At 53.7% G+C, this 22,393-nt stretch overlaps 3 protein-coding genes across 4 annotated transcripts in view; 2 read left to right on the top strand and 1 right to left on the bottom strand.

The window, feature by feature from the left end:
• Positions 1–5,361, top strand: part of NEK9 (NIMA related kinase 9) — a 40,698-nt gene extending 35,337 nt beyond the window's left edge. For both annotated transcript variants that reach the window (XM_060181262.1, XM_060181261.1), the window contains 3 exons: positions 1,835–1,996; positions 2,898–3,110; positions 3,531–5,361. In XM_060181262.1, coding sequence (XP_060037245.1) covers positions 1,835–1,996; positions 2,898–3,110; positions 3,531–3,653 — 498 coding nt within the window. In that variant the 3' untranslated portion in view covers positions 3,654–5,361. The remainder of the gene's footprint in view (positions 1–1,834; positions 1,997–2,897; positions 3,111–3,530) is intronic.
• A 3,966-nt stretch (positions 5,362–9,327) lies between these two features.
• On the bottom strand, positions 9,328–14,287 carry ZC2HC1C (zinc finger C2HC-type containing 1C). The gene is made up of 3 exons (XM_060180902.1): positions 13,975–14,287; positions 11,932–13,073; positions 9,328–9,805 (listed from the first exon to the last, which is right to left on the bottom strand). Exons 1-3 carry the CDS (start codon positions 14,285–14,287, stop codon positions 9,545–9,547), a joined length of 1,716 nt encoding a protein of 571 aa, XP_060036885.1. The 3' UTR covers positions 9,328–9,544.
• Positions 14,288–17,353: 3,066 nt separating this feature from the next.
• Positions 17,354–21,651, top strand: ACYP1 (acylphosphatase 1). Its single transcript, XM_007533817.3, has 2 exons — positions 17,354–17,544; positions 21,255–21,651. The coding sequence occupies exons 1-2, from the start codon at positions 17,461–17,463 to the stop codon at positions 21,468–21,470; spliced, it is 300 nt and encodes a 99-aa protein (XP_007533879.1). The 5' UTR covers positions 17,354–17,460; the 3' UTR covers positions 21,471–21,651.
• The last annotated feature ends 742 nt before the right edge of the window (positions 21,652–22,393 follow it).

Raw genomic sequence — 22,393 nt, forward strand, 5'->3', positions numbered from 1 at the left:
CTCCCAGCTAATAATTCTTACCTCTTAATACTGTAAGAATGTCCTTCCCTTCTCTTCTGGCTTCTCGGATTTGTGTTGAGAGCCCTGGTGAGAGCCTGACGGTTCTGCCTCTGTGTCAGCCCTCCCTTCCCCTGCAGCCTGTGGTGTTTCTTCCTTGCCCTGACTTCTGGAAAGAGTGACTGTCGTTTCTCCTGGCTGTCTGGGCTCAGCGTCCTCCATCCACATTACGAGCATGCTCCCTGCTTCTCTCTCCCCTTCATCCCCAGGTGCCCCAGTAACTGCTGAGTTTCTTCTTCTGACAGGTCTGTTGTTCTCAGAGGGCTGCTCCACTCTTCGTGAGTCCCTCTCCCTCCTTCAGCAGCTCTGCACTCTGAGCATGTGCCGGGCTTCTCGGCTCTGCTGTTCCGTCCTCAAGCTGATTTCTTCTAGAAACAAGGTCTCTTCGGCCTCAGAGCTTTTGAGGGTTTCCTATTCCAGAATTTCCTTTTAGCTCTTTGGTGAAAAGATCTCTGGATCCCTTCATTTCTATTTGTATGTTATGGTTGGGGTCTTGAACTGTCTTCAGAATTAGCTTTCTGAATTCAAACTCAAGACGTGTCTCCCAAGTGGTGTTGGACCTTTGAATTTTTTTTTTTTTTTGGACCTTTGAATTTTTGTCCAGGATTCCGTCGAGTGTGGTGTCTGCTATTTAACCAGCAGAAGGTGCTGTGCCTGTATTGTTTGTGTGTGGTGTTGTTGGGGTGGGGAGGGTCTAGTGTGTGGTTTAATCCCCTGCACCACCATCACCGAGCTGAACAGGGCTCTGTTAAAGAAATAAAATAAAAGTCATGAAGAAGGGCTGCAGGTGTCTCTTTCTCTCTCCCTCTCTGTCTTCCCCTTCCCTCTCAATTTCTTGACTTTCAATGTCTCTATCCAATAAATAATAAAAATAAAGTTTTTTTAAAAAATGGTGTGAGGGGCCCCAGCGGGTTAAGCACACATGGCGAGAAGCACAAGGACCAGTGTAAGGATCCCAGTTCAAGCCCCCAGCTCCCCATCTGTGGGGGGGGGTCACTTCACAGGCGGTGAAGCAGGTCTGCAGGTGTCTGTCTTTCTCTCCCCCTCTCTGCCCCTCCTCTCTCCATTTCTCTCTGTCCTATCCAACAACGACTAGCAACAAGGGCAACAAAAATGGGAAAAAGCAGCCCCCAAGTAGATTTGTAGTGCAGGCACCGAGCCCCAGCAATAACCCTGGAGGCAAAAAAAAAAGTTGTAAGTGAAAGTTGAGTGCAGGCAGTCAGAATGTTGGCATCTGTTTCACGCGCGGCTGTAGAGAAAGGCTGTGTGTGCGGTGTGGTTGTTGCAGAAAGCAGGGAGCACACAGAAGACTGTCTCCACAGTGGTCATCTCCGATGCTGGGATAGGCGTGGTGTTCATCACTTAGCTTTGCCCATCTGTATTTTCTTTCTTCAGAGGACATACAAGCTTGTGAGATTTTAAATTTCTCCACAAAAAAAGAAAAAAAAAACCTGTGAAGCTCCATATAGAATAAGACTGTGCTTGGTAGCTGCCGTCAGCCTCTGCCAGTCCCACCCAGGCTGCCCGGCCCGTAGGGTGTGCTCACCCCGGGAGGTGCCAGGCCCCCCACGCTGGTTGAAGCTGAGTTTGAGTTTGCATGTCTGTTTCTCTGGGGAAGAGAGGACGGCTCGGGCAGGTAGGTGAGCTGCCCTGGATGCGCTGCTGTCACGAGAGCCAAGGCCACAGCTGGGCAAAAGCTGGGGGCTCCGGCAGAACTGAAGGGGTCCTTCCTTCCTTCCTTCTTTCCCTCCCTCCCTCCCTCCCTCCTTCCTCTCAGGAGCTGGAGAACGCCGAGTTCATCCCCATGCCGGACAGCCCCTCCCCGCCGAGCGCCGCGTTCTCGGGACCTGAGAAGGACACGCTGCCCTGCGAGGAGCTGCAGGGCCTCAAAGTGGCCTCGGAAGCGCCCCCGGAACACAAGTCTCCAGGAGGAACCTGGGTAACCGAGCCTGGGCCCCCAGGGGCTGCCCCGCCTCAGCGCCTCTCCCGCAGCCCGGCTGACACCTCCCTGTGCCAGACGGTTCTTCTCTCTCTTCCTTCTCTTCTGCTCCGCTCCGCTCCCTGCCTTAGAAGCGACAGAAAGCAGAACCCCAGAATTCAAGGCTGACTTTCTGTGAGGCTGCTGAGGGGCGGTCGGAGGGCCAGAATGTCAGAAATAATGCAGTGCAGAGCAGGCTCACCACCCTGCTTCGCCACGGAGGGCCACCTGGCGGTTGCTTTAGGCTTTGCAGACCAGGATCTTGTCGCACAGCCCGCATGGACCAGGACCAGGACCAGGACTGTGGGTGGCTGTGCGTATGGAGGCAGGCACGGGGCCTCACTGGGCCTTGGGCTGCAGGGAGAGCAAGTAAGGCCACCTTGGGGATTCCAGGAGGATGTCTTAGTTCCGGAACACTTTTTGAGCCTCTCCCAGGTAGTCCTCTGTTCGTTTCACAAGTGCTGACCCCCACTGGCCTGAAGGCACACTCGGCCCCAATTCACACTTTTCTCCCCCGCAGCATCTTAAACAGGAAAATGTGATTTACAGTGTTTTTAACCAAGTCCTCTAAAACAGATGGTTTTTTTTTTCTTTTAACCTCAGCATAGGGGAACTGAGACATGGCTCTCTCGCCGTTGTGATAGGCGAGTGTTTCTGTATCCCAGCGGTCATGTTCTCTCGCCTGTCTTGTGTTACTTTAAAAGTAAAATCTAGTCGCATTTAAGAGGAAGTTGGGGTTGGGGCACAGTGGTACCTGGGTGCAGGAGCTCCCGTGGCTGCGTGCTCGCTCTCGCTCTCTCTTCTCTCTCTCTCTCTCTCCCTCTCTCCCTCCCATTCTCTCTCTCTCTCTCTCTCTCTCCAGCCTCCTTGGCTCAGCCCTGCAGGAGCCTGTGGCGGGGAGGAGGCCCCGCGGGTGCCCCCTGGCTGTGCGTGCGGCACCCTGCAGCTGGAGGTGGAGAGGCTGCGGGGCCTGGTGTTGCAGTGTCTGGCCGAGCAGCAGAGACTCCAGCAAGAGAACCTGCAGGTGTTCGCCCAGCTGCAGAAGCTCAGCCAGAGCCTAGAAGGCGGGCGGCAGGTGAGCACATGAGAAGGCTGCTCTACAAAACACCACGAGCTTAAGCAGCCGTGTTCCCTCGCAAGTCCTTGTTAAACCTTTTGGGGTGACGTGGCTGCTGTGGTTTAACCCCAGAAGTCTTGGGGGGCCCTTGGTACATTTATCAGGTTTACTGATGGGGGCCGCTGCTTTGCTTCTGTGAGCCCTGGTTTCTTGCCTAAACGAATCAAGTCATAAACGAATCAAGCGCAGTGTTGGTGTGAAGATGAAGTGGTGGCTGCGAAAGTCCTGTGGAGAGTAAACCACTCCTGAGGCCAGGCCCGCCCCCCTCGCCCCCGTGGCCTGCCAGCAAGCTGCCCACAGAGCTGGCTGGAAACCCCCGAGGCTGGCGCTGGGGTCCGGCCCGAGTGCGCTGTTCACAGCCCGTGCTTTCCCCGCCAGGTGGGGATGCAGCCCAGGGGCACTCAGACCGCAAAGGAAGAGCCGGACCTGGATCCAAAGCCCGACCTGGACTCCGAGTCCTGGTGCCTCCTGGGGACAGACTCCTGCCGGCCCGGCCTCTAGCCGCCGAGCGAGCCAGCGAGCCCACACCGCCTCCAGGGAGCTGCATCTAAGGACTGCACAGCAGAGGGCACTTCCCCGGCTCCGGCTCCGGCTCCGTTCACCCACAGACATGACCGTCCGTGGACACCTGGAGAGCGGCCCGGCTTCAGCCTCAGTGACCCCACACAGCAGCAGCTCTGGACCTCATCCGGCGGCCCCACCTCTGGAGAGGAGACGCAATTCGACGCGAAGCGACTCACCTGCGTTCTGCCAGCAGCTTCCACCCCATTTACCACATGCACCGTTAACTTGAAGCCGGAAGCCGCCTTGGGCCACTGGGCCACTGGGCACCGCACCTGGGGGTAGAGGTGGAGGCCGGCGCGGCCCTGCCCGGTCCCACCCAGGAAGCTGCGTCTGGGGCGGCCTGGGGCTTTTCAGAAGCCCTCGTGGCTCCTCATGGCAGTGCATGTAGGAGCAAGAGTGGGCCTGGGCGCCTTTCCTCTGAGGGCTGACAGACTTCTCCGGTGAGAGCGGCAGGCCAGGCAGGGCCCTGCTCACCACGCGGCTGGAGCTGCGGGCTTCTGGACGGTAGCCCCTGAGAGATGGTGTCTGCACACGGCCCCTCTAGGGGACAGCCGTCGGGTGGGAAGGCTCCTGAACCGCTGCAGGGCCTGCCTGCTCCGCACTCCTGCGGGTTCTGACCTTGGTGTCAGCAGCCCCAAGCACTTCCTTTCCGTGCTGCGCCGCCAGTATTTCCCCTTTGAGCTTCCTGAAGCCGGGTCAGCGAATTGGCGTTTCCTCTCCGATCTGAGGGCCCGGCGCTAAGCAGCAGAACAGAACAGGCCGACCCCGCGGCGGAGAGGAGCTTGCACACTGCGGGGAGACAGCAGGGCAGAGCGGGCAGGTGTGCGGGTTCACGTGGGCGCGTGAGCATCGGGGTCACCGCGCCTCAGCCCTGGTTTCCCCAGCCAGAAGTGGAATGCCTGACAGCCAGCCGCCTGTTCTGGAAGGATCCGTGCAGTGGCCCTTCGGTGTCGAGGCTGCTGCTTAGGGACGCTGCCTCTGAGCAGGAGCAGGATCCCCTTGCCGGCCGCTGCTGTTGTTTCCTCAGTTCTGAGAAGCCTGGTACCCCGGTGCTAATGGAACCACTGAAGCCTTTTCTTAAAGTAAGGGAGGGGCCAATCCTGTATGGAGTTTCCGGTTCCTAGGGGCCGGCCGGGACCCTGGCAGTGCAGCTTCGGTTTTTCCTGGGCCCACCGGCCACTGTGGCCCCGCATCCCGGTGTGCAGCGTCTCAGCGGGCCTGAGAGGCAGGGTCGCCGTGGCATCGGTCTCGTGCCGAGGATCACAGCACCTGCCAGAAGGCGAGAGCCGCCGTGGACGCGCCCCCATGGGAAAGCGAGGTTCTGTGCCTTAGAAGGGACAGACTGCACTTCTCCAGATTGTGCCTGGGACAGCCAAGCAGCTCTGCGAGCAGAAGCCAGTTCAAAGGTGGCAGCCGCACAGTAGCCAAGAGTGTAGGGCAAAGCAGCGGGGCGCCCGGAATGGTGGTCTGCGGCTGACGCTCATGCTTGGCACAGCGCCTGGCGTTCGTCTCTTCGGGTATAACCCGCGCTGCCGCTTGCTCTGGCATCCTTGCTGAAGAGTGAGCTTTCTGTTGGCCAGATGCTTGAGAGGTTGAGGGTGGAGTGGTTTGACATTTCTGTTTTCAATAAACATTTAAACTCTGAGTTACTGCTGTGACTTAATCAACCTGCACATGGCCCTCAAACACCCCGACTCCAGCCTCTTCGAGTCTTGGATTCAGTGAATCTTTACACAAACAAACGTTCTTGTACAGAAACAAAACACAAGACGTTCGTTTACAGAGAAATCATCTTTGTTTCTTTGCAGTTTATTGTTCTTGATAAGTTATTTCTGATGCTAAAACTCCCCCCCAAATATATAGTGCTTAAAATGCAGAAATTAAAAACCAACGTGAATCATTAGAGGGGGGAGGGTAACTTCTGTACTTACCTCCTCTGTCAAATGAGAATGCCAAGTCACAAATCTTTTCCATAAACCGCCTCCAGGGTTATCGCTGGGGCTCGGTGTCTGTACCATGAATCCACTGCGTCTGTGGCAATATCTATTTATTTTGATAGGACAGAGAAATTGAGAGGGAAAGAGAAAGACATCTGCAGACCTGCTTCACTACTTGTGGGGAGCCAGGGGCTCTAACTGGGATCCTTATCAGGTCCTTACACTTCTTACTATGTGTACTTAACTCAGTGCACCACCACCTGGCCCCCTTCCTTAAGTATTTCTTTAGCACTTGAAACTCCAGTGTCATGTCTTGGCCACTTGTCTGAAAATATTCAGAATAGAAGCAACACCTGGAGGATGTATATCCGTAAATTCATTGAGCACCCCTGGGCCTCTGCTGCAGTTTTATTCATGAGAGCGTCAGGGCAGTCAGGACTGCAGACCAGGTCCCCACCTGCTTCAGTGACCAACTTGGGAGACGGCAGAATGGTGCAGCAAAAAAAAAAAAAAAAAACTCAGGCCTGAGGCTGCAAAGTCGCAGGTTCAGTCCCCTTGAGCACCAGAATCCAGAGCTGAGCAGGGCTCTAGTCTAGAAAAATTGGAAAGTAAAGATGCTGATGACTAAAACACAGAAAAACTCCCACATCTGTTACCTCCTCTGTAGCTGAGAGGAGTGAGAAAATATGGTCAGAACCGAGTGAGTGTAGCCCAGAGTGCTGTGCTTTGTAACTGCACACACTTGAGGACAAAGTGGGTCTCTGAAGTTGACGTTTTTCCAGTTGCTTCACCATTTGGACTTGAACATTTACAGCGTTTGCTTACACTAGAGCCCCTCCGTTAGGACAGTATGACGTGGACAATGATTTATCCACTCTCATCTCTGCTGTTCAGGAAAAGACATAAAAAGGGTTCTTACCTCTTCCTGATGGTCAGATAAAGCTACATTAAAAAGGGGGGGGGGGGTGGAGGGTAGATAGCATAATGGTTATGCAAACAGACTATCATGCCTGAAGCTCCGGCAATTCCCAGGTTCAATCCCCTGCAACCACCATAAGCTAGAGCTGAGCAGTGATCTGGTAAAAATAAAATATTTAAAATAAATAAATTTGCATGCACAAACTATTGTATTTACTGTTGAATGTAAAACATTAGTTCCCCAATAATTAAAAAGATTAAAAAGGGGGGTGGAGGGTAGATAGCATAATGGTTATGCAAAAACTCTCATGCCTGAGGCTCCAAAATCCCAGGTTCAATCCCCCCCACACGCACCACCATAAGCCAGAGTTGAACAGTGCCCTGAGTAAAAAATTAAAAAAAAAAAAAAGATGGGCAGGGTAGATAGCATAATGGTTATGCAAAGAGACTCATGCCTGAGGCTCTGAAGTCCCAAATTCAATCCCCTGCACCACCAAAAGCCAGAGCTGTGCAGTGCTCTGGTATTTCTCTGTCTTTCTCTCTCTGGATTTCTCTCAAAAATAAAAAACAAAATACTTTTAAAAATCTTTTTAAAAAATATATTCATAATAGAGTTAAGACTAAACATGTCAAGATTAGAGGGGACATGAAGGTGCTACCATTTAGCAGCACAGGAACGAATAACTGCTTCCTGTGTCTGTGAATAACTGCTTCCTGTGTGTGTAAAAGTGGTCACTGCACACACATTTGTTTTCCCTAGTCTCTGACTGGTGACCTTGACAAAGTCACCTGGATCCTGAGCTCGTGCTTTTGGCAGCAAAGGAGACTGTCCTTGCAAGTCTGCAGGGCTCTCCAGAGCTCCGCCTCAAGAGTGGCTGGGCCTCACCCCAGAGTGCTGTTGACATCTGGGCTTTTCAGAGATGTTCATTATTTATGTAGGTACACACACACCAACACCAGGCAGCCTCCCAGGCCAACTTCGTCCCTTTTGCTTAGAGAGGGAATAGGAGAGAGATACCTCAGCCTGGCTCCACCATCCACAGTGCTCCCATGTGTTGCCAGGGCTTGAACCTCATGCCAGCACATGCTGCCAGGTGAGTGGTCTCCCAGTCACTGCCCCCAGCAGACACCTTTAGAAGGTGAGAGGCGGGGAGAGGAGACCCCGCAGCACTGCCCCACCACTTGGGGAGCTGCCCCCTTTGTGTGGTGCTCACACGCAGTGGCCAGAGGCTTGAACCTTGTTCCCCGCCCCAGTCAAGCATGTGGGAGAGCCGCCTCTCAGCCCCACCCATTTTGAGAGCTTGTTTGGAGGTTCTAGCAGGGGAGCGCAGCTACTCGTATACCCTCGACCGAAGACCGGTCCGTCTCTATTCGGGGAAGGCCGTCCTCTTCGACCGAGCGCGCAGCTTCGGGAGGGACGCACATGGAGCGGTGAGGGAGGAAGGGGACACCCGCCTAGCCAGCCAGATCAGCCGAATCAACCCTGGCGATCAATGGGGTGACAGATGTCGCAGCCAGATCGCCCTCACATCCGGCCCCACCCATTTTGACATGCCAACCAAATACGATATCCACGGGGCAAAGCAGTCCACAAGCTTCCACTTTCTGACTGGTCACGACTCACTCTTGCCATCAGCTGCTTTTACCATCAAGTATGACAGAGAATGTGCACTTTGTAGGGTGCCAAGCTGTGGCACACCCGGTAGAGCACACACATTACCAAGCCCAAGGACCCAGGTTCAAGTCTAAGTCCCCAGAGCTTTCATTAGTGGTAGAGCAGGGTTGCAGGTGTCTCTCTCTCTCCCCACCTCCCCTTCCCTCTCAATTTCTGTCTTATGAAATAAAAACAATGTGTACTTCATTACACTTGTCTGGGGAATGGACCCACTGGGCTGTGCACTGTCTCTCAGGAGACTTCTCTGTGAGGTAACAACCGGAAGCCCCACTGTGTATATTTCTTTTCCTTCACAACAGTTTGGTTATGCATAAAGCAATACATGGGGGTTTTTTCCCCCCTATTTTTGATAGGACAGAGAGAAATTGAGTAGGCAAGAGTACACAGAGAAGGAGAGACAGACCCCCACAGATGGGTAAGGGGCTCAAACCCTAGTTCTCACACGTTAATGTGGCAATCAACTGGGTACACCACCACCTAGCCCCTGTTGTGATTTTTTAAATTTTTATTTTCCCTTTTGTTGCCCTTTTTTATTGTTATTATACTTATTTTTGTTGATGATGTCATCGTTGTTGGATAGGACAGAGAGAAATGGAGAGAGGAGGGGAAGGCAGAGGGGTAGAGAAAGACAACACCTGCAGACCTGCTTCACCGCCTGTGAAGCGACTCCCCTGCAGGTGGGGAGCCAGGAGCTTGAACTGGGATCCTTGTGCTTCGCACCACCTGCACTTAACTGGCTGCGCTATCGCCCAATTCCCATGCTGCCTCATTTTAAAAGTCACCACCCAACTGATTTGACAGCAGCCCCAGAAACTGAGTCTCGTCCTCTCATTATTCGTTTGTTTTCCCAGAGCACTGCTCAGCTCTGGCTGCTGGTGGTGCTGGGGACTGAACCTGCGACCCTGGAGCCTCAGACACAACTGTTTGTCTCCCCGGCCTCCAACTATGGGGGAGCAGACAGTGTAAGGTACTACTCGAGACCCCTGAGGAGGGGAGGGCCAGCACCCACAAGGGAGGTCACAGACCACTTCCAAACACAACACTGAACTAGGAAAACCACAGGGCCAGGCCGGGCCGGCCGTTAGGAAGAGAGAGCGAGTGAGCGAGCTTTAATGTGGGTACGCTCGGAGGTGCCTCTCAAGGTTCAGGTTCGGTGACCTAGGTGCCTGGGCCCCTGCTATCTGGGCAGGTCTCTCCCCATGGCTTCTGTGGAGATGCTGGACGCTTCCATCCCTCCCCCTCCCACCAGGCGGCTCCACCCCAGGGTTCTGCTGGAGAGAAGCAGGTCTCCCTTCTGATCAAGCGTGATGCTTCCTCGGAGGCGGAGGGCGGTTTCTGATGGTCTTACACTTGGGAATGTGCCGTTCGGCCACCTTGGGGGCGAAGTGGCGGCTGCAGTGTGGACACTGGACGTAGTCGGGGTTCTCCGCGGGCAGGAAGGGAGGCCGGGCCGAGGGGTCTCCGCTTTGGGCGATGGCCTGCTGGGCCTCGCGGGCCTGCCGGAGGGTGCGGATGAAGGATTCGTGCTTCTGTCTCCAGTCGCTCTTGGGCAGCTCCGTCTAAAAGCAGAAGGAAGCCAGTCGCTGCACTGAGCCTCTTCCCCACTCCCCCGCCTGAGTCTCCGGTACAGAGAGAGCAAGAATGACAGGACGCTAGTTCCCCAGGTCAGAGCAGTGACTGCCAGAGGGAAGGCCAACGAGAGAGAGACAGAGACAGAGACCAGGCAGTGCCCCACCAGGTAAAGTACACATAGCACGAAGCACAAGGACCCAAGCAAGGATTCCAGTTCGAGCCCCCGGCTCCCCACCTGCAGGGGGGTCGCTTCACAGGCAGTGAAGCAGGTCTGCAGGTGTCTTTCTCTCCCCCTCCTCTCTCGATTTCACTCTGTCCTATCCTATAACAAACAAACATGATGGGAAAGAATGGCCGCCAGGTACAGTGGATTTGTAGTACCAGCACCAGGCCTCAGCAATAACCCTGGAGGAGAGAGAGAAAACTTCAGAAGGACCAGCAGCAGAGAGTGAGAACTTACTAAGAGTCAGCAAGAAAAGTACTTCACAGGAATCGGGGGTAGTGCAGCGGGTTAATTGCATGCGGCGCAAAGCTCAAGGACTGGCGAAAGGGTTCCGGTTCGAGGCCCCGGTTCTCCACCTGTAGGGGAGTCGCTTCACAGGCAGTGAAGCAGGTCTGCAGGTGTCTGTCTTTCTCTCCCCCTCTCTGCCTTCCCCTCCTCTCTCCATTTCTCTCTGTCCTATCCAATGACGACGACATCAATAACTACAACAATAAAACAAGGGCAGCAAAAGGGAATAAACATTTAAAAAAAAAAAAAGAAGAAGAGTGGTCCGGGAGGTGGTTCGATGGATAAGGCTTTGGAGTCTCAAGCATGAGGTCCCAAGTTCAATCCCCGCAGCGCATGTACTGGAGTAATGTCTTGTTCTCTCTCTCCTATCATTTCTCATGAATAAATACAACTTTAGAAAAAAAGAAAGGAAGGAAGGAAGGAAAGTACTTCACAAGGCAGCCCAGGAGATGGCGCACTGCATCAAGCACTGGCTCTCAGGCATGAGGTCTAGCGCCCAGCTCGTCTGGCTGCTGGTGGTGCTGGGGATTGCAAACTTTGATTCTTCATGGATAGTATATCCCCCTTACTCTTAATGTTTTTCCTTTCAATTTATGATTCCTAGAAATCATGGACTTAGTATGTTGTAGGGGCTGGGCAGTGGTACACCTGGTTGAATGCACACACCTGGTCCCCACCTTGCGAGGGGGAAGCTTCATGAACGGTGAAGCAGTGCTGCAGTTCTCTCTCTCCCTCTCTCTCCCCCCTCCCTTTCCCCAGTCCCTCTCAGTTTGTCTTATCACAGTACTTTTAAAACTCTAAAAAAGTTTGAACAGGCTGCTGTATTTTTCTACTATGCACTAAGACCACTGAAATCAAGAGTTTGTCGGCATGCCACACTTTGAGAAACAATCCCCGTAAATAGCAGGAAGCACAGACGGAGAAGACAGCGTATCCTGGGGTCCAGCAGATGCTGTAGTGGACAAGGCATTAGACTTTCAAGCGTGAGGACCCGAGCTCAATCCCTGGTGGTGCACAGGCCAGAATGATGCTCTGGTTCTCTCTCCCTGTCTAATTTTTAAAAATTTGGGTGTTGGGCGGTAGCCCAGCGGGTTAAGTGCAGGTGGCGCAAAGCGCAAGGACCGGCAGAAGGATCCCAGTTCGAGCCCCGGGCTCCCACCTGCAGTGGGGCCACTTCACAAGTGTTGAAGCAAGTCTGCGGGTGTCTATCTTTCTCTCCTCCCATCTTCCCCTCCTCTCTCCATTTCTCTCTGCTTTATCCAACAGCGACGGTATCAATAACAACAATAATAATAACTACAACAATGATAAAACAATAAGGACAACAAAAGGGAAGAAAATAGCCTCCACAAGCAGTGGATTCGTGGTGCAGGCACCGAGGAAGCAAAAAAAAAAAAAAAAAAAAAAATCTCCTAAAAAGTAAAAAGTGCTTACTGTCACTGTTTCTGTGCACAGGTGGGGAGCTGGGAGCTCGAACCAGGATCCTTGCACCAGTCCCTGCGCTTTGCGCCACCTGCGCTTAACCCGACCTCCAAAGAATCATTTTCAAGAGAAGGGATGGAGAGGCGGCCCCCATCATGGTCCCAGGTCCCAGGCCGTTACCTTGGCCTGGGCCGGGTGCTTCCAGTCGAGGTACTGCTCGAGTTCGGTGCCCTTGGCCCGGGCCCGCGAGGAGTCGAACACCTTTCTCTTGGTGGCCTGCGCCCGCCCGCAGATGGCCGCGTGTCTCTGCAGCCGGCGCCGGAGGAAGCTGCGACCGCAGTGGCCGCACTCGCCGCACTCGCCCAGCTCGGGCAGGGCCGGGGAGCAGCGGGAGCCCGAGGAGTGCGGGGGCGCCGACGGGCTGGACTCGCTGGCCGACCGCCACCTCCGGGCGCTGCCGGGCTCGTCCGGGGGTTCGGGCCCCCGCTCCCTCGCGGGCCCCGACGGCGGCGGCCGGCCTTGGGCGCCGCGACTGCCAGACGGAGAGGGGCGGCAGGGGGCGGCGCTGTCCGGCCGGTGGCTCCCGTCTCCGCCGCAGGCCCCCTCGGACGCGGACGCGGATCCGGACTCCGGGGAGGAGCCCGGCCTGTGCGCGGCGCGGCCGCGGCCGCCCCCTCCACCTGCCCCGGCCAGGGCGGCCCGCCGCCGCTCCTGCAGCCGCCGCAGCCCCTCCGCCGTCTTCCGCAGCTTCTCCCGCAGCAGGGCCTCTCCCCGCCGGATCTCCTCCGCCAGGCTCCGCCCGGCCGCTTCCAGCCTCTGCAGGTGCGACCCCTCGGGCCCGCCCGGCCCCACCGGCCCGCTGTCGCCGCTGTCGCCGCGGGGATGGCGGCCGCACGCCCGGGTCCGCCCGCAGCCCTGTGACAGCGGCCCCGGCCCCGGCCCCGGCAGTCGTGCGGAGACACCCCGGCCCCCCGAGGTGGCGGCTGCACCCGGATTTCCACGGCGGGCTCTCCGGTGACACACGGGCTTCAGCGGGTAGGCCCGGTCGACGCCAACCCGCTTCTTCGTGAAGGGGGTCCAGTCTGGGCTTCCCGAGGGGCCGCCGACTGCCGCAGCTCCCCGGCAGCTCTGGGCTTCGGGACCCGCGTCCCATTCGGGGCGAGCGTGGACGCCGGCAGGCTGTTCGCTCGGCCGCGCCAGGGAGAGTCTCCGGGAAGAGCCGCTTCGTCCGCGGGCGTCCTTCTTCCTAGAGGGAAGCATGGCGCCCGCGGGAGGAGGAGGCGCGGCCACCCGGAGACCAGCCATTCGGGCCGGAGAGAAGCCTGGGGGGGACCGGACAGACGTGAGCGGCCGGCCGGAGCCGCCCCTGCAGTTCCCAGCCCGCGAGCCCCGAAAGCGCAGCTTCACGCGGTAAACGAAGCGCTCGGTGAGGGCGGGTGAGGAGCCGGGCCGGCCGCGGGCTAAGCGCAAGGACCCGAGTGACGACCCCGGGTTCGAGCCCCCGGCTCCCCACCTGCAGGGAGTCGCTTCACAGGCGGTGACACAGGTCTGCAGGTGTCTGTCTGTCTCTCCCCCCCTCTGTCTTCCCCTCCTCTCTCTGTTTCTCTCTGTCCTATCCAACAACCACGACATCAATAACCACAGCAAGGGCAGCAAAAGGGAAAATATTTAAAATTTTTTAAAAAGTTAAAACAACGGCAATAAAAGGGAAGATCAATAAATATAAAAAATAATTAATAAATCTTTTTAAACAAACAAAAAAAAAGAGCCAGAGGCCAGAGAGCTGCCGGGGCTCCCCAGGGCGACAGTGAGGGGTCTGGGCTGTGGGGCAGCTCCCCTGGGTCGGCGTCCCCCCTCCACAGGCCCCAGTGGCCGCAGTCACTCCTGGAATTCAGGGGCCTGGGACCCACTCCTGCCCCGGATACTGACAAGGGAGGAGGCAGCCCCAGGGGTCAGCGGCCACGCAGGGGTCTGTGACGGCCCCGAAGGTCAGTGGCCGATTCAGTCGTCAGTGGCTGGTCCAGGGTTCAGCGGCCAGCCCTGAGGGTCGGAGGTCGCCCCAGGGGTCATCAGCCGGTTCAGAGGTCAGCGGCCAGCCCCAAGGGTCGGAGGTCGTCCAGTCAGCGCTCGGGCCGTCCCTGAGGACTCCGGCACCGAGACCGCAGGTGGAGCCCCCTGACCCGGCCCCGACAGCCTCCGAGCGCCGCCCGCACTGTGGGGTACCTGCGCTCTGGAGACAGCTCGCCGCACAGACCCCAGACCCCGCTTTTCCGACCCGACAGCCCAGAGGCCGGCCTCCGCGCAGGCGCTCAACGGACTCTGTTTCCCGGTTGCCTGGAAACGGAAGGCGCAGGCGCAGTTCTCTCAGTTGCTGGGGGTCAGGGAGGCGGACGCAGGCGCAATTCTCGTGATCGCGGGGTGGGGGGGTGAGGGAGAGCGCGCAGGCGCAGTTGCGCGCAACCGGTTGTGGCCCGAGCGAGGCGGACGCCGGGCTGCGCTGCGTGGGCGGCGCCCTCGACCGGGTGTCCCGCCACATTCTGCGCGCCGCCCCGCGCTGCCCTTGAGGCTGGGTGGGGCAGGGCCTTTGTGGGGCTCCCTCCCAGAACGCGTTCTCTCAGGCGGAGCCTCCAGGCGTGGCCGCGGGGTGCCGGCGCCCGTCTGTCCGTCTGTCCGCAATCCCCGGCGCCGCGCGGGCCGCAGACCTGTGTGCCGGATCCGGCAGGTGGCGCGCGGTGTAGAACGCAGACTCCTCCTTGGGCTTTTTTTTTTTTTAATTTAATATTTTTAATATTTTATAGATTTTATTTTTGAGAGAAATGCAGAGAGACACAGAAACACCAGAGCACTGCTCAGCTCTGGCTTATGGTGGTGCGGGGGATCGAGCCTGGGATTTAGGAGCCTCAGACATGAGAGTCTGTTTGCAGAACCTTTATCTCCCCCGCGCCTCCTCGGGCTTTTGTTTTCACCAAGGGCAGCTCAGCTCAGGATGATGGTAAAGCCAGGGATCGAACCTGGGGCCTCAGAGCCTCAGCCTGGACGGTTGTTTGCTGACCACTGTGCTGTCTTCCCGCCCAGTGGCTCGGCTTTTTACGTGCTGTTAATTAAATTTTTTTTTTAAGAATTTATCTATTTATTTATTCATGAGAAAGACTGGAGGAGAGAAAGAACCAGACATCACTCTGGTACATGTGCTGCCGGGGATGGAACTCAGGACCTCCTGGTTGAGAATCCAGTGCTTTATCCACTGTGCCACCTCCCGGACCACATTAATTTTTATTTTATTTTTATCAAACCTCTGCTCAGCGGTGCTGCGGGCTGATGGAACCTGGGAGCTCAGAGCCTCCTATCATGAAAGTCTTTTGAGTCACCCTTTGTGTAGCACCATCTGCAAACATTGCCTCATCATCTGGAGTTTTCTTAGGAAGGACTGTGGTGGGTCCCTGTCAGGAGCCCAGACGAGAAGTCCCTGCTGGAAGCAGGCTTGGGAAGACTTGAGAGACACTGAGAGAAAAGGTCAGGGCAGACAAGCTGGATTGTATCGTGTTCAATGTATTTATTTAGAATGTTTAAATGTTATGTGACAAGTCAGGAAGCGGGTGGGGGGCGAGGATAATAGCCAGAATTCACGGCAGGCAGTGTGGAAAGGGGACGAAGTTGTTTTTTTGTTTTGTTTTGTTTTGTTTTTAATTGAGCAGAGAGGTACAGCAGACAGAAACCAACTGCAAAGAGACAGAGAAACCACAATGTTTATATAGGAAAACTTATAGCTGGGTTACAGCGGGATTTTTCATGATCATCGAGGGAGCTTGTCCTTGGTCTTCAGCTTGGCTGGAGACCAGTCCTGTTTATACACAGTAAAAACAGGACTGTGGCCTGGGAGATGGCGCAGGGGGTTAAGCACTGGACCTTCAAGCATGAGGTCTGGCATTGAATACGCCAGAGTGATACTCTGGTTCTCTCTCTTTTTCCGCCTTCTCCTCCACCTCCTTCTTCTCTCTTTCTGTCTCCAGTACATAAAGATGGGGGCGGGGGGGAGTAGACATGAGAATGAAAGACAAAAAGAACACACTAGAAAATGTATTGCATCCTGAAAAGAAGACATACTATGAAAACAGAACTTGTTGGGAAATACGTGTGGCAGTCATTCTATCTCCTCTGCCGCCTCCTCAATATTTATTTTTCAATTTATTTTGACGAACAGATAGAAATTGAGAGTAGAAGAGGATAGAAAAGGAGAAAGAGAGACACTTGCATCACTGCTTCACAGCTCACAAAGCTTCCCCTCCACAGGTGGGGACTGGGGGCTTGAACCCTGGTCCTTGCACATGGTAACAAGTGTGCTCAACTGGGTGCACCACCACCCAGCCCTCTACTTCTTGTTTTTAAAATTATGCGGATTTTTAAAAAAACGATTGTACTATTGGGAGTGAACCAGAGCACTACTCTGGCACATGCAGTGCCAGAATCAAACTCAGAACCTCGGTCTCATGAGTCCCAGCCTTCATCCACTGCACCATCTCCCAGACCACTGGAACTGACACTTAAAATTTACTTAAAATTGACCCAGAGGCTGAAGACATTGCGATGGTCATGTCAGAGATTTTCCATGCCTGAGGGTCTGAGGTCCCAGGTTCACTATCCAACCCCAGCAGCCAGAGCTGAGCAGGGCTCTGGTAAAAATAAAGTGAAAATTTAAAAAGAAAATAACTTTTAAAAATAAACACTGATAGGGGCCAGGTGGTGGCGCGCCTGCTTAAGCGGACAGGTTACAGTGCACAAGGACCCAGGTTCAAGATCCCCTGGTCCCCACCTGCAGAGGGAAAGCTTCACAAGTGGTGAAGCAGGGCTGTAGGTGTCCCTCTGTTTCTCTCCCTATCTCCTCCCCTTTCAATTTCTCTGTTTCTATCCAATAATAAATAAAATATTTAAAAAAAAAAACACTGATAAAGTTGGGCTGTGGAAAGAGCACAGTGGTTCTACAAAAGATTCTGCTGCGGAGGCTCTGCGGTCCCAGGTTCAATCCCCCACACCACCATAAGCCAGAGCTGAACAGTTCTGGTTAAAAAAACAATAAATACTTCTTCTAGCGTTTGCCCTTCTTCCGTAGCCAGTCAACAGCGTCAGGTTGAGCCTGATGGAAAGTTTCGAGACCTCCTTTGAATCTGGAGAGGTGGCAGTCGTTGACTAATAATAAATAAATAAATAAATAAATAAATAAATAAATAAATAAATAAATAAAAGACTTACATTAACCCTGGACATTATGGACTGTGCCCCAGTCTAGGATTCGGGCGGCTCCAGGCGGGCCTCCGGGGCGCTCCCCTCTGCGCAGGTGAATGAATGACGCGCGCACACCTGGAGGGGGTGGCGCCGCGTGTCTGGGAAGTCACCGCCCCTCCAGCGTTTGCCCCGCCCACGGGCGTGTCCTGGGCAGAGGGCTTGGTTCTGATTGGTCGTAGGCTCGCGCCGGGGCGGGAGCGAAGGTGACTTCCGGCTGTTTCCTGCGGCAGCCGTTGGCGGGGCGGCGGAGTCCTCTCCGCCCACACGAGGGAGCAGCTGGCTCTGGCTGAGCCCGGGGCGGCCGGGGGCCAGGTCGGTGGGCGGCGGGACGGGGCGGGGCGGCTCCCGCGGCCTGCGCCTTCCGGCTGCACCGGCCGGGCGGCGGGGGCGCTGGCGGGTCACGGCCTCTCTCCTGTCCCGCAGGTTGACATGGCGGACGGCGACACCCTGATCTCGGTGGATTACGAGGTTTTCGGGAAGGTGCAGGGGGTGTTCTTCCGCAAGTACACGCAGGTAGGGGCGGCGGGCCGGGGTTCTGCGGGCTGCGGCCGCCCGCTCCGGAGCGGGTGGGCTCGTTCTTTCATTCATTTATCCATTCATTCATTCATTCATTCATTTCCTCAGGGGCTCGAACCCGGGTCCTTGTGCACTGTAATGTGTGTGCTTAACCTGGTGCGCCACCGCCTGGCCCCTCCTCCCCCTTTAAAGCTTATTTCTTGGGCGGGGGGTAGATAGCATAGTGGTTATGCAAAGAGACTCTCATGCCTGAGGCTCCAAGTCCCAGGTTCAATCTCCCTGCACCACCATAAGCCAGAGCTGAGCAGTGCTCTGGTAAACAAAACAAAACAAAAATACAGATGGAAACGTCTTATTACCCAGCCATTCCACTACTAGGCAATAGACCCAAAAGATAGAACAATACTGATTCAAAGGGATATGTATAACCCTATGATCACAGTGGTCTTATTCACAATATCAAAAACCTAGAAACGAACAAAATGCCCTTTGACAGATGGCTGGATAAAAATGTTATGGGACATATACCCAGTAGAGTATTACTCAGCAATAAAAAAAAAACAAACATTTCTTATTTTGGGACCTGGGGAGTAGAGTAGCACAGTACTGGACTCTCAAATGAGATCAAACATGAGTTCAGTTGCTAGCGTCCCATATGCCAGAGTGATGCTTTGCCTGGTTCCTTCTCTCAAGAAATAAATCTTTTAAAAATTTCAGACATCTCATTATTTTCTTTCATTAACACAAGCGTAAGAAGCAGAGCATCTCTGGTACTGGTGATGCAGGGGATCGAAATCAGGACCTTGTGCTTTTTTTTTTTTTAAAGATTTTATTTAATGAAAAATGCTAGGAAAGAACCAGACATGATGGTACATGTGCTGCCAGGACCTCATGCTTGGGAGTCCAGTGCCTTAGCTGCTGTGCCACCTCCCAGACCACAGGACCTTGTGCTTTTAAGTCCGACACACTCTAACCATTGTGCTGCCACCTGGACCAATAAATAAACCCCTTCCTTCCATGTACCCTCACTCTTGTCTTCTATTTCTTCTTCCTCCTCCTCCTTTTTTTAAAAAAGAATTATTATTGCATAAAGACGGAGAGAAATTGAGAGATAGGGAGAGAGACACCTGCAGCCCTGCTTCACCACTCATGAAGCTTTCCCCCTGCAGGTGGAGACTGGGGGCTTGAACCTGCGTCCTTGTGTATGGTGATGTGTGTGCTCAACCACTGAGCCACCGCCTGGCTCCTCCTCTTCTGCCCTTCCTCTCCCTCCTCTTCTCATGGCTCAGGTGGCACTCCTTATAATCAGGGTGGCTATGTTCACATTTATTCATTTATTTTTTTAGGAGCTTCATTGCTCCGGACTGACTTTTCCAGATAGAAGCATACAGAGACACAGAAGGGGTGGGTTAGGGACAGCACCAAGGCTTCCTCGGTGTGGCAGGGACCAGACTGAAACCTGGGTCGGGAGCACAGCAGGTGAGCTACTTTGCCAGCTCTTCCTGTTGACTTTGAAAGAACAATGACCTTTTCCAAGTGAAGCTTTTGCACTGAAAAACCATTGTCTCCGTCTCCAGATAACTAGTGGTGACTCTTGAGGCGCCCCTACTACAGTACTTAGCTGCAGCTAAGGCAAGGGCCTACCTTTTTTTTTTTTTTTTTTTTTTTGCCTCCAGGGTTATTGCTGGGGCCATTTTTCCCTTTTTTTAAAAAAAATTTCTTTATTGGGGAATTAATGTTTTACATTCAACAGTAAATACAATAGTTTGTACATGCATTAACATTCCCCAGTTTTCCTTATAATAATACAACCCCCACTAGGCCCATTTTTGTTGCCCTTGTTGTTGTTATTGGAAAGACAGAGGGAAATCAAGAGAGGAGGGGAAGACAGAGGGGGAGAGAGAAAGACAGACACCTGCAGACCTGCTTCACCACCTGTGAAGTGACTCCCCTGTATGTGGGGAGCCGGGGGCTCGAGCAAAGATCCTTCTACCAGTCCTTGTGCTTCGCGCCATGTGTGCTTAACCCGCTGCGCTACCGCCTGGCCTCCAAGGACCTACTTGCCCTACTTTTGAGCGCCTCTCCCTCTGGCACTGATCTGCCTTCTACATGCCACACAGCTGCAATCTCCGCCTCCCTTCAGATACGGCAGGTTCAGCAGTGCTGAGCTTTGCAAACACCGCCTGTCTGGGACTGCAGTACTTAGAACTCAAGCCCAGGTCTTTGAAATATGAGCGGTAAATGCCAGCCCCTCTTCTCCCAATCACTGGCAACGCATTTCCTCCTAGCTCATACTTACATGTGCTCGTTGGGAAAGGAACTGGGCCAGGGAGGTAACTGTGGGGTAGCTTGCATGCCTGAGGCCCCCAGTTCAATCCCCAGCACCTCCACACGCCAGAGCTCCTAAGTCCAGAACTCCACCACTGTGTCACCTCCTGAGCAGCCTTCATTCTTGCCCAAAATGACGTTCACCAAACACAAAGCAGAAGTTCCTACGGTGTTTTTATTAGAGTTGTGTACAGTTCTGATCCTCCCATCACACACTCACATTCGGATCCCTGAAGCAAAAAACTTCCTGGTAAATTCTAATATTAAATATTAATATTCCACCCTAACCTCTGAAAATAAATAAATTAATTATTTTTACAAGTATAGTTTTTTTCTTATGATGCTTTATATAATAGCATCACCGAGAATAAGATGTCATGACACACCGGAGCTCTGCTCAGCTCTGGCTGATAGCAGTGCTGGGGGTTGAACCTGGGATGTCAGAGCCTCGGACATAGACGTCTTCAAGTCTTCGCGGAGCCATTTTGCTATCTCTTCAGCACGAAAATGTTCTAAAAACAAAGAAATTGCTAAGGGTCATAAAAGTGCTCTTGGTTTTTTAAATATTTATTTACTATTGGGTAGAGACAGAGAGAAATTGAGAGGAGAGAGGGAAAGGTCAGGGCCCCAGCAGTGGTGCACCAGGTTAAGCGCAAGGCTCCCCACCTGCAGGTGGGGACGGGGGCTTGAACCTCGGTCTTTACACACTGTAATGTACCACTCAACCAGGTGCACCACCGCCTGGCCCCACAATGAGTAGTTTACCCACTAATTACACGGAGTAAGTGCATGTAATGAGTAAAGTTACTGAGCTAAAAGGGCCAGACGGTGGCAAAGCCCATCTTTCTCTGTTCACCCCCCACTCCTCCAACTTACAGAATAAAATCCAACAGAAGAACACTGCTTTGGAAAACTAAAAGAAATGCCATCATGGGAGTTGGGCGGTGGCGCAGCGGGTTAAGCGCATGTGGCCCAAAGCACAAGGACTGGCGTAAGGATCCCGGTTGGAGCCCCCGGCTCCCCATCTGCAGAGGGGTTGCTTTACAGGTGGTGAAGCAGGTCTGCAGGTATCTTTCTCTCTCCCTCTCTGTCTTCCCCTCTTTTCTCCATTTCTCTCTGTCCTATCTGGCAACAATGACATCAATAACAACAATAATAATAACCACAACAATGATAAAAACAACAAGGGCAACAGAAAGGAAAATAAAATGTTCAAAAATAAAGTTTCTCCCAGCTGTCTTTCTGTCTTGACTTGTCTGGACAATATCAAATTAGTTTCAGGGGCTTGAATTCTGGGTCAGGCCTCCTGGGAACAGATGTCCCAATTTGTTTTCCTTAGTTTCGCTGACTTTGTTTTACTCGTCTTTTTTGCACTCTAGGCTGAGAGTAAAAAGTTGGGCCTGGTCGGCTGGGTCCAGAACACTGACCAGGGCACCGTGCAAGGACAGCTGCAAGGCCCCGTCTCCAAAGTGCGACGCATGCAGGAGTGGCTGAAGATGAGAGGAAGCCCCAAGTCGCACATCGACAGAGCAAGCTTCAGCAATGAGAAGACTGTCTTAAAGTTGGACTACTCAGATTTCCAGATCGTGAAATGATGACCTGAACTCATCTGCCAGGACAAAGGACTTTTTAAAATAATTATTAAGAGATAGGACTATGTTTTGTCTTTTAATATTAGAATTTACCAGGAAGTTCTTTTTGCTTCAGAGATCCAAATGTGTGTGATGGGAGGATCAGAACTGTACACAACTCTAATAAAAACACCGTAGGAACTTCTGCTTTGTGTTTGGTGAACGTCATTTTGGGCAAGAATGAAGGCTGCTCAGGAGGTGACACAGTGGTGGAATTCTGGACTTAGAAGCATGAGGTTCCTAGTTAGTCCCCAGCCTCACATATGCCAGTATGATGCTGAGTCCCTTTTGTGAAATAAATCTAAGAAAGAAAAAAATATATATATTTACTCATTAAACATCTGTGGGAAGGAGGGGGGGGTGGTGGAAAGATAGCATAGTGATTATGCAAAAAGACTCATGGCCTGAGGCTCTGAACCGGATCTGAGCAGAGTTCTGGAACCAGCTGCCTTGGTAAGAGAAATCTGAAACCATTCAGAGGAGTGTGAGAGGCAATAAGCAGTCATTTCGAATCCTTTTTTCAAGTCTTCGAGAAGTTTTCTTCGGGAGAGGACTCAGGTTTTTAAAGAGGTAAGCGGTGCCCATGAGAGTGCACAAGGGCGCGGGTTCAGTCCTGAGCTGTGGAGCAGGGCTGCAGCTGTCTCTCTGTCCCCCAATCCATCTCCCCCTTTCCTCTCAACAAATTCAGATTTGTGGAAGGTAACTGAGCCGAAGTGAGGTGAGGGCCTCCGTCACCTGCACCACTTCTGCCCAACCCAAGTCGTCTGCTTTGTGGTTGCGGCTGCCAGTCGGTTGTCCCCTGAAGATGAGCGAAGGTGCTGGGGTTGGGTCCCCTAGAGGCGGCTGCTCTGCTGCCCCCCAGCACCCCCTTCACCAAGACGTGGTAA

Source organism: Erinaceus europaeus, chromosome 22, assembly GCF_950295315.1.
Source record: "Erinaceus europaeus chromosome 22, mEriEur2.1, whole genome shotgun sequence".
Taxonomy (NCBI): Eukaryota; Metazoa; Chordata; class Mammalia; order Eulipotyphla; family Erinaceidae; genus Erinaceus; species Erinaceus europaeus.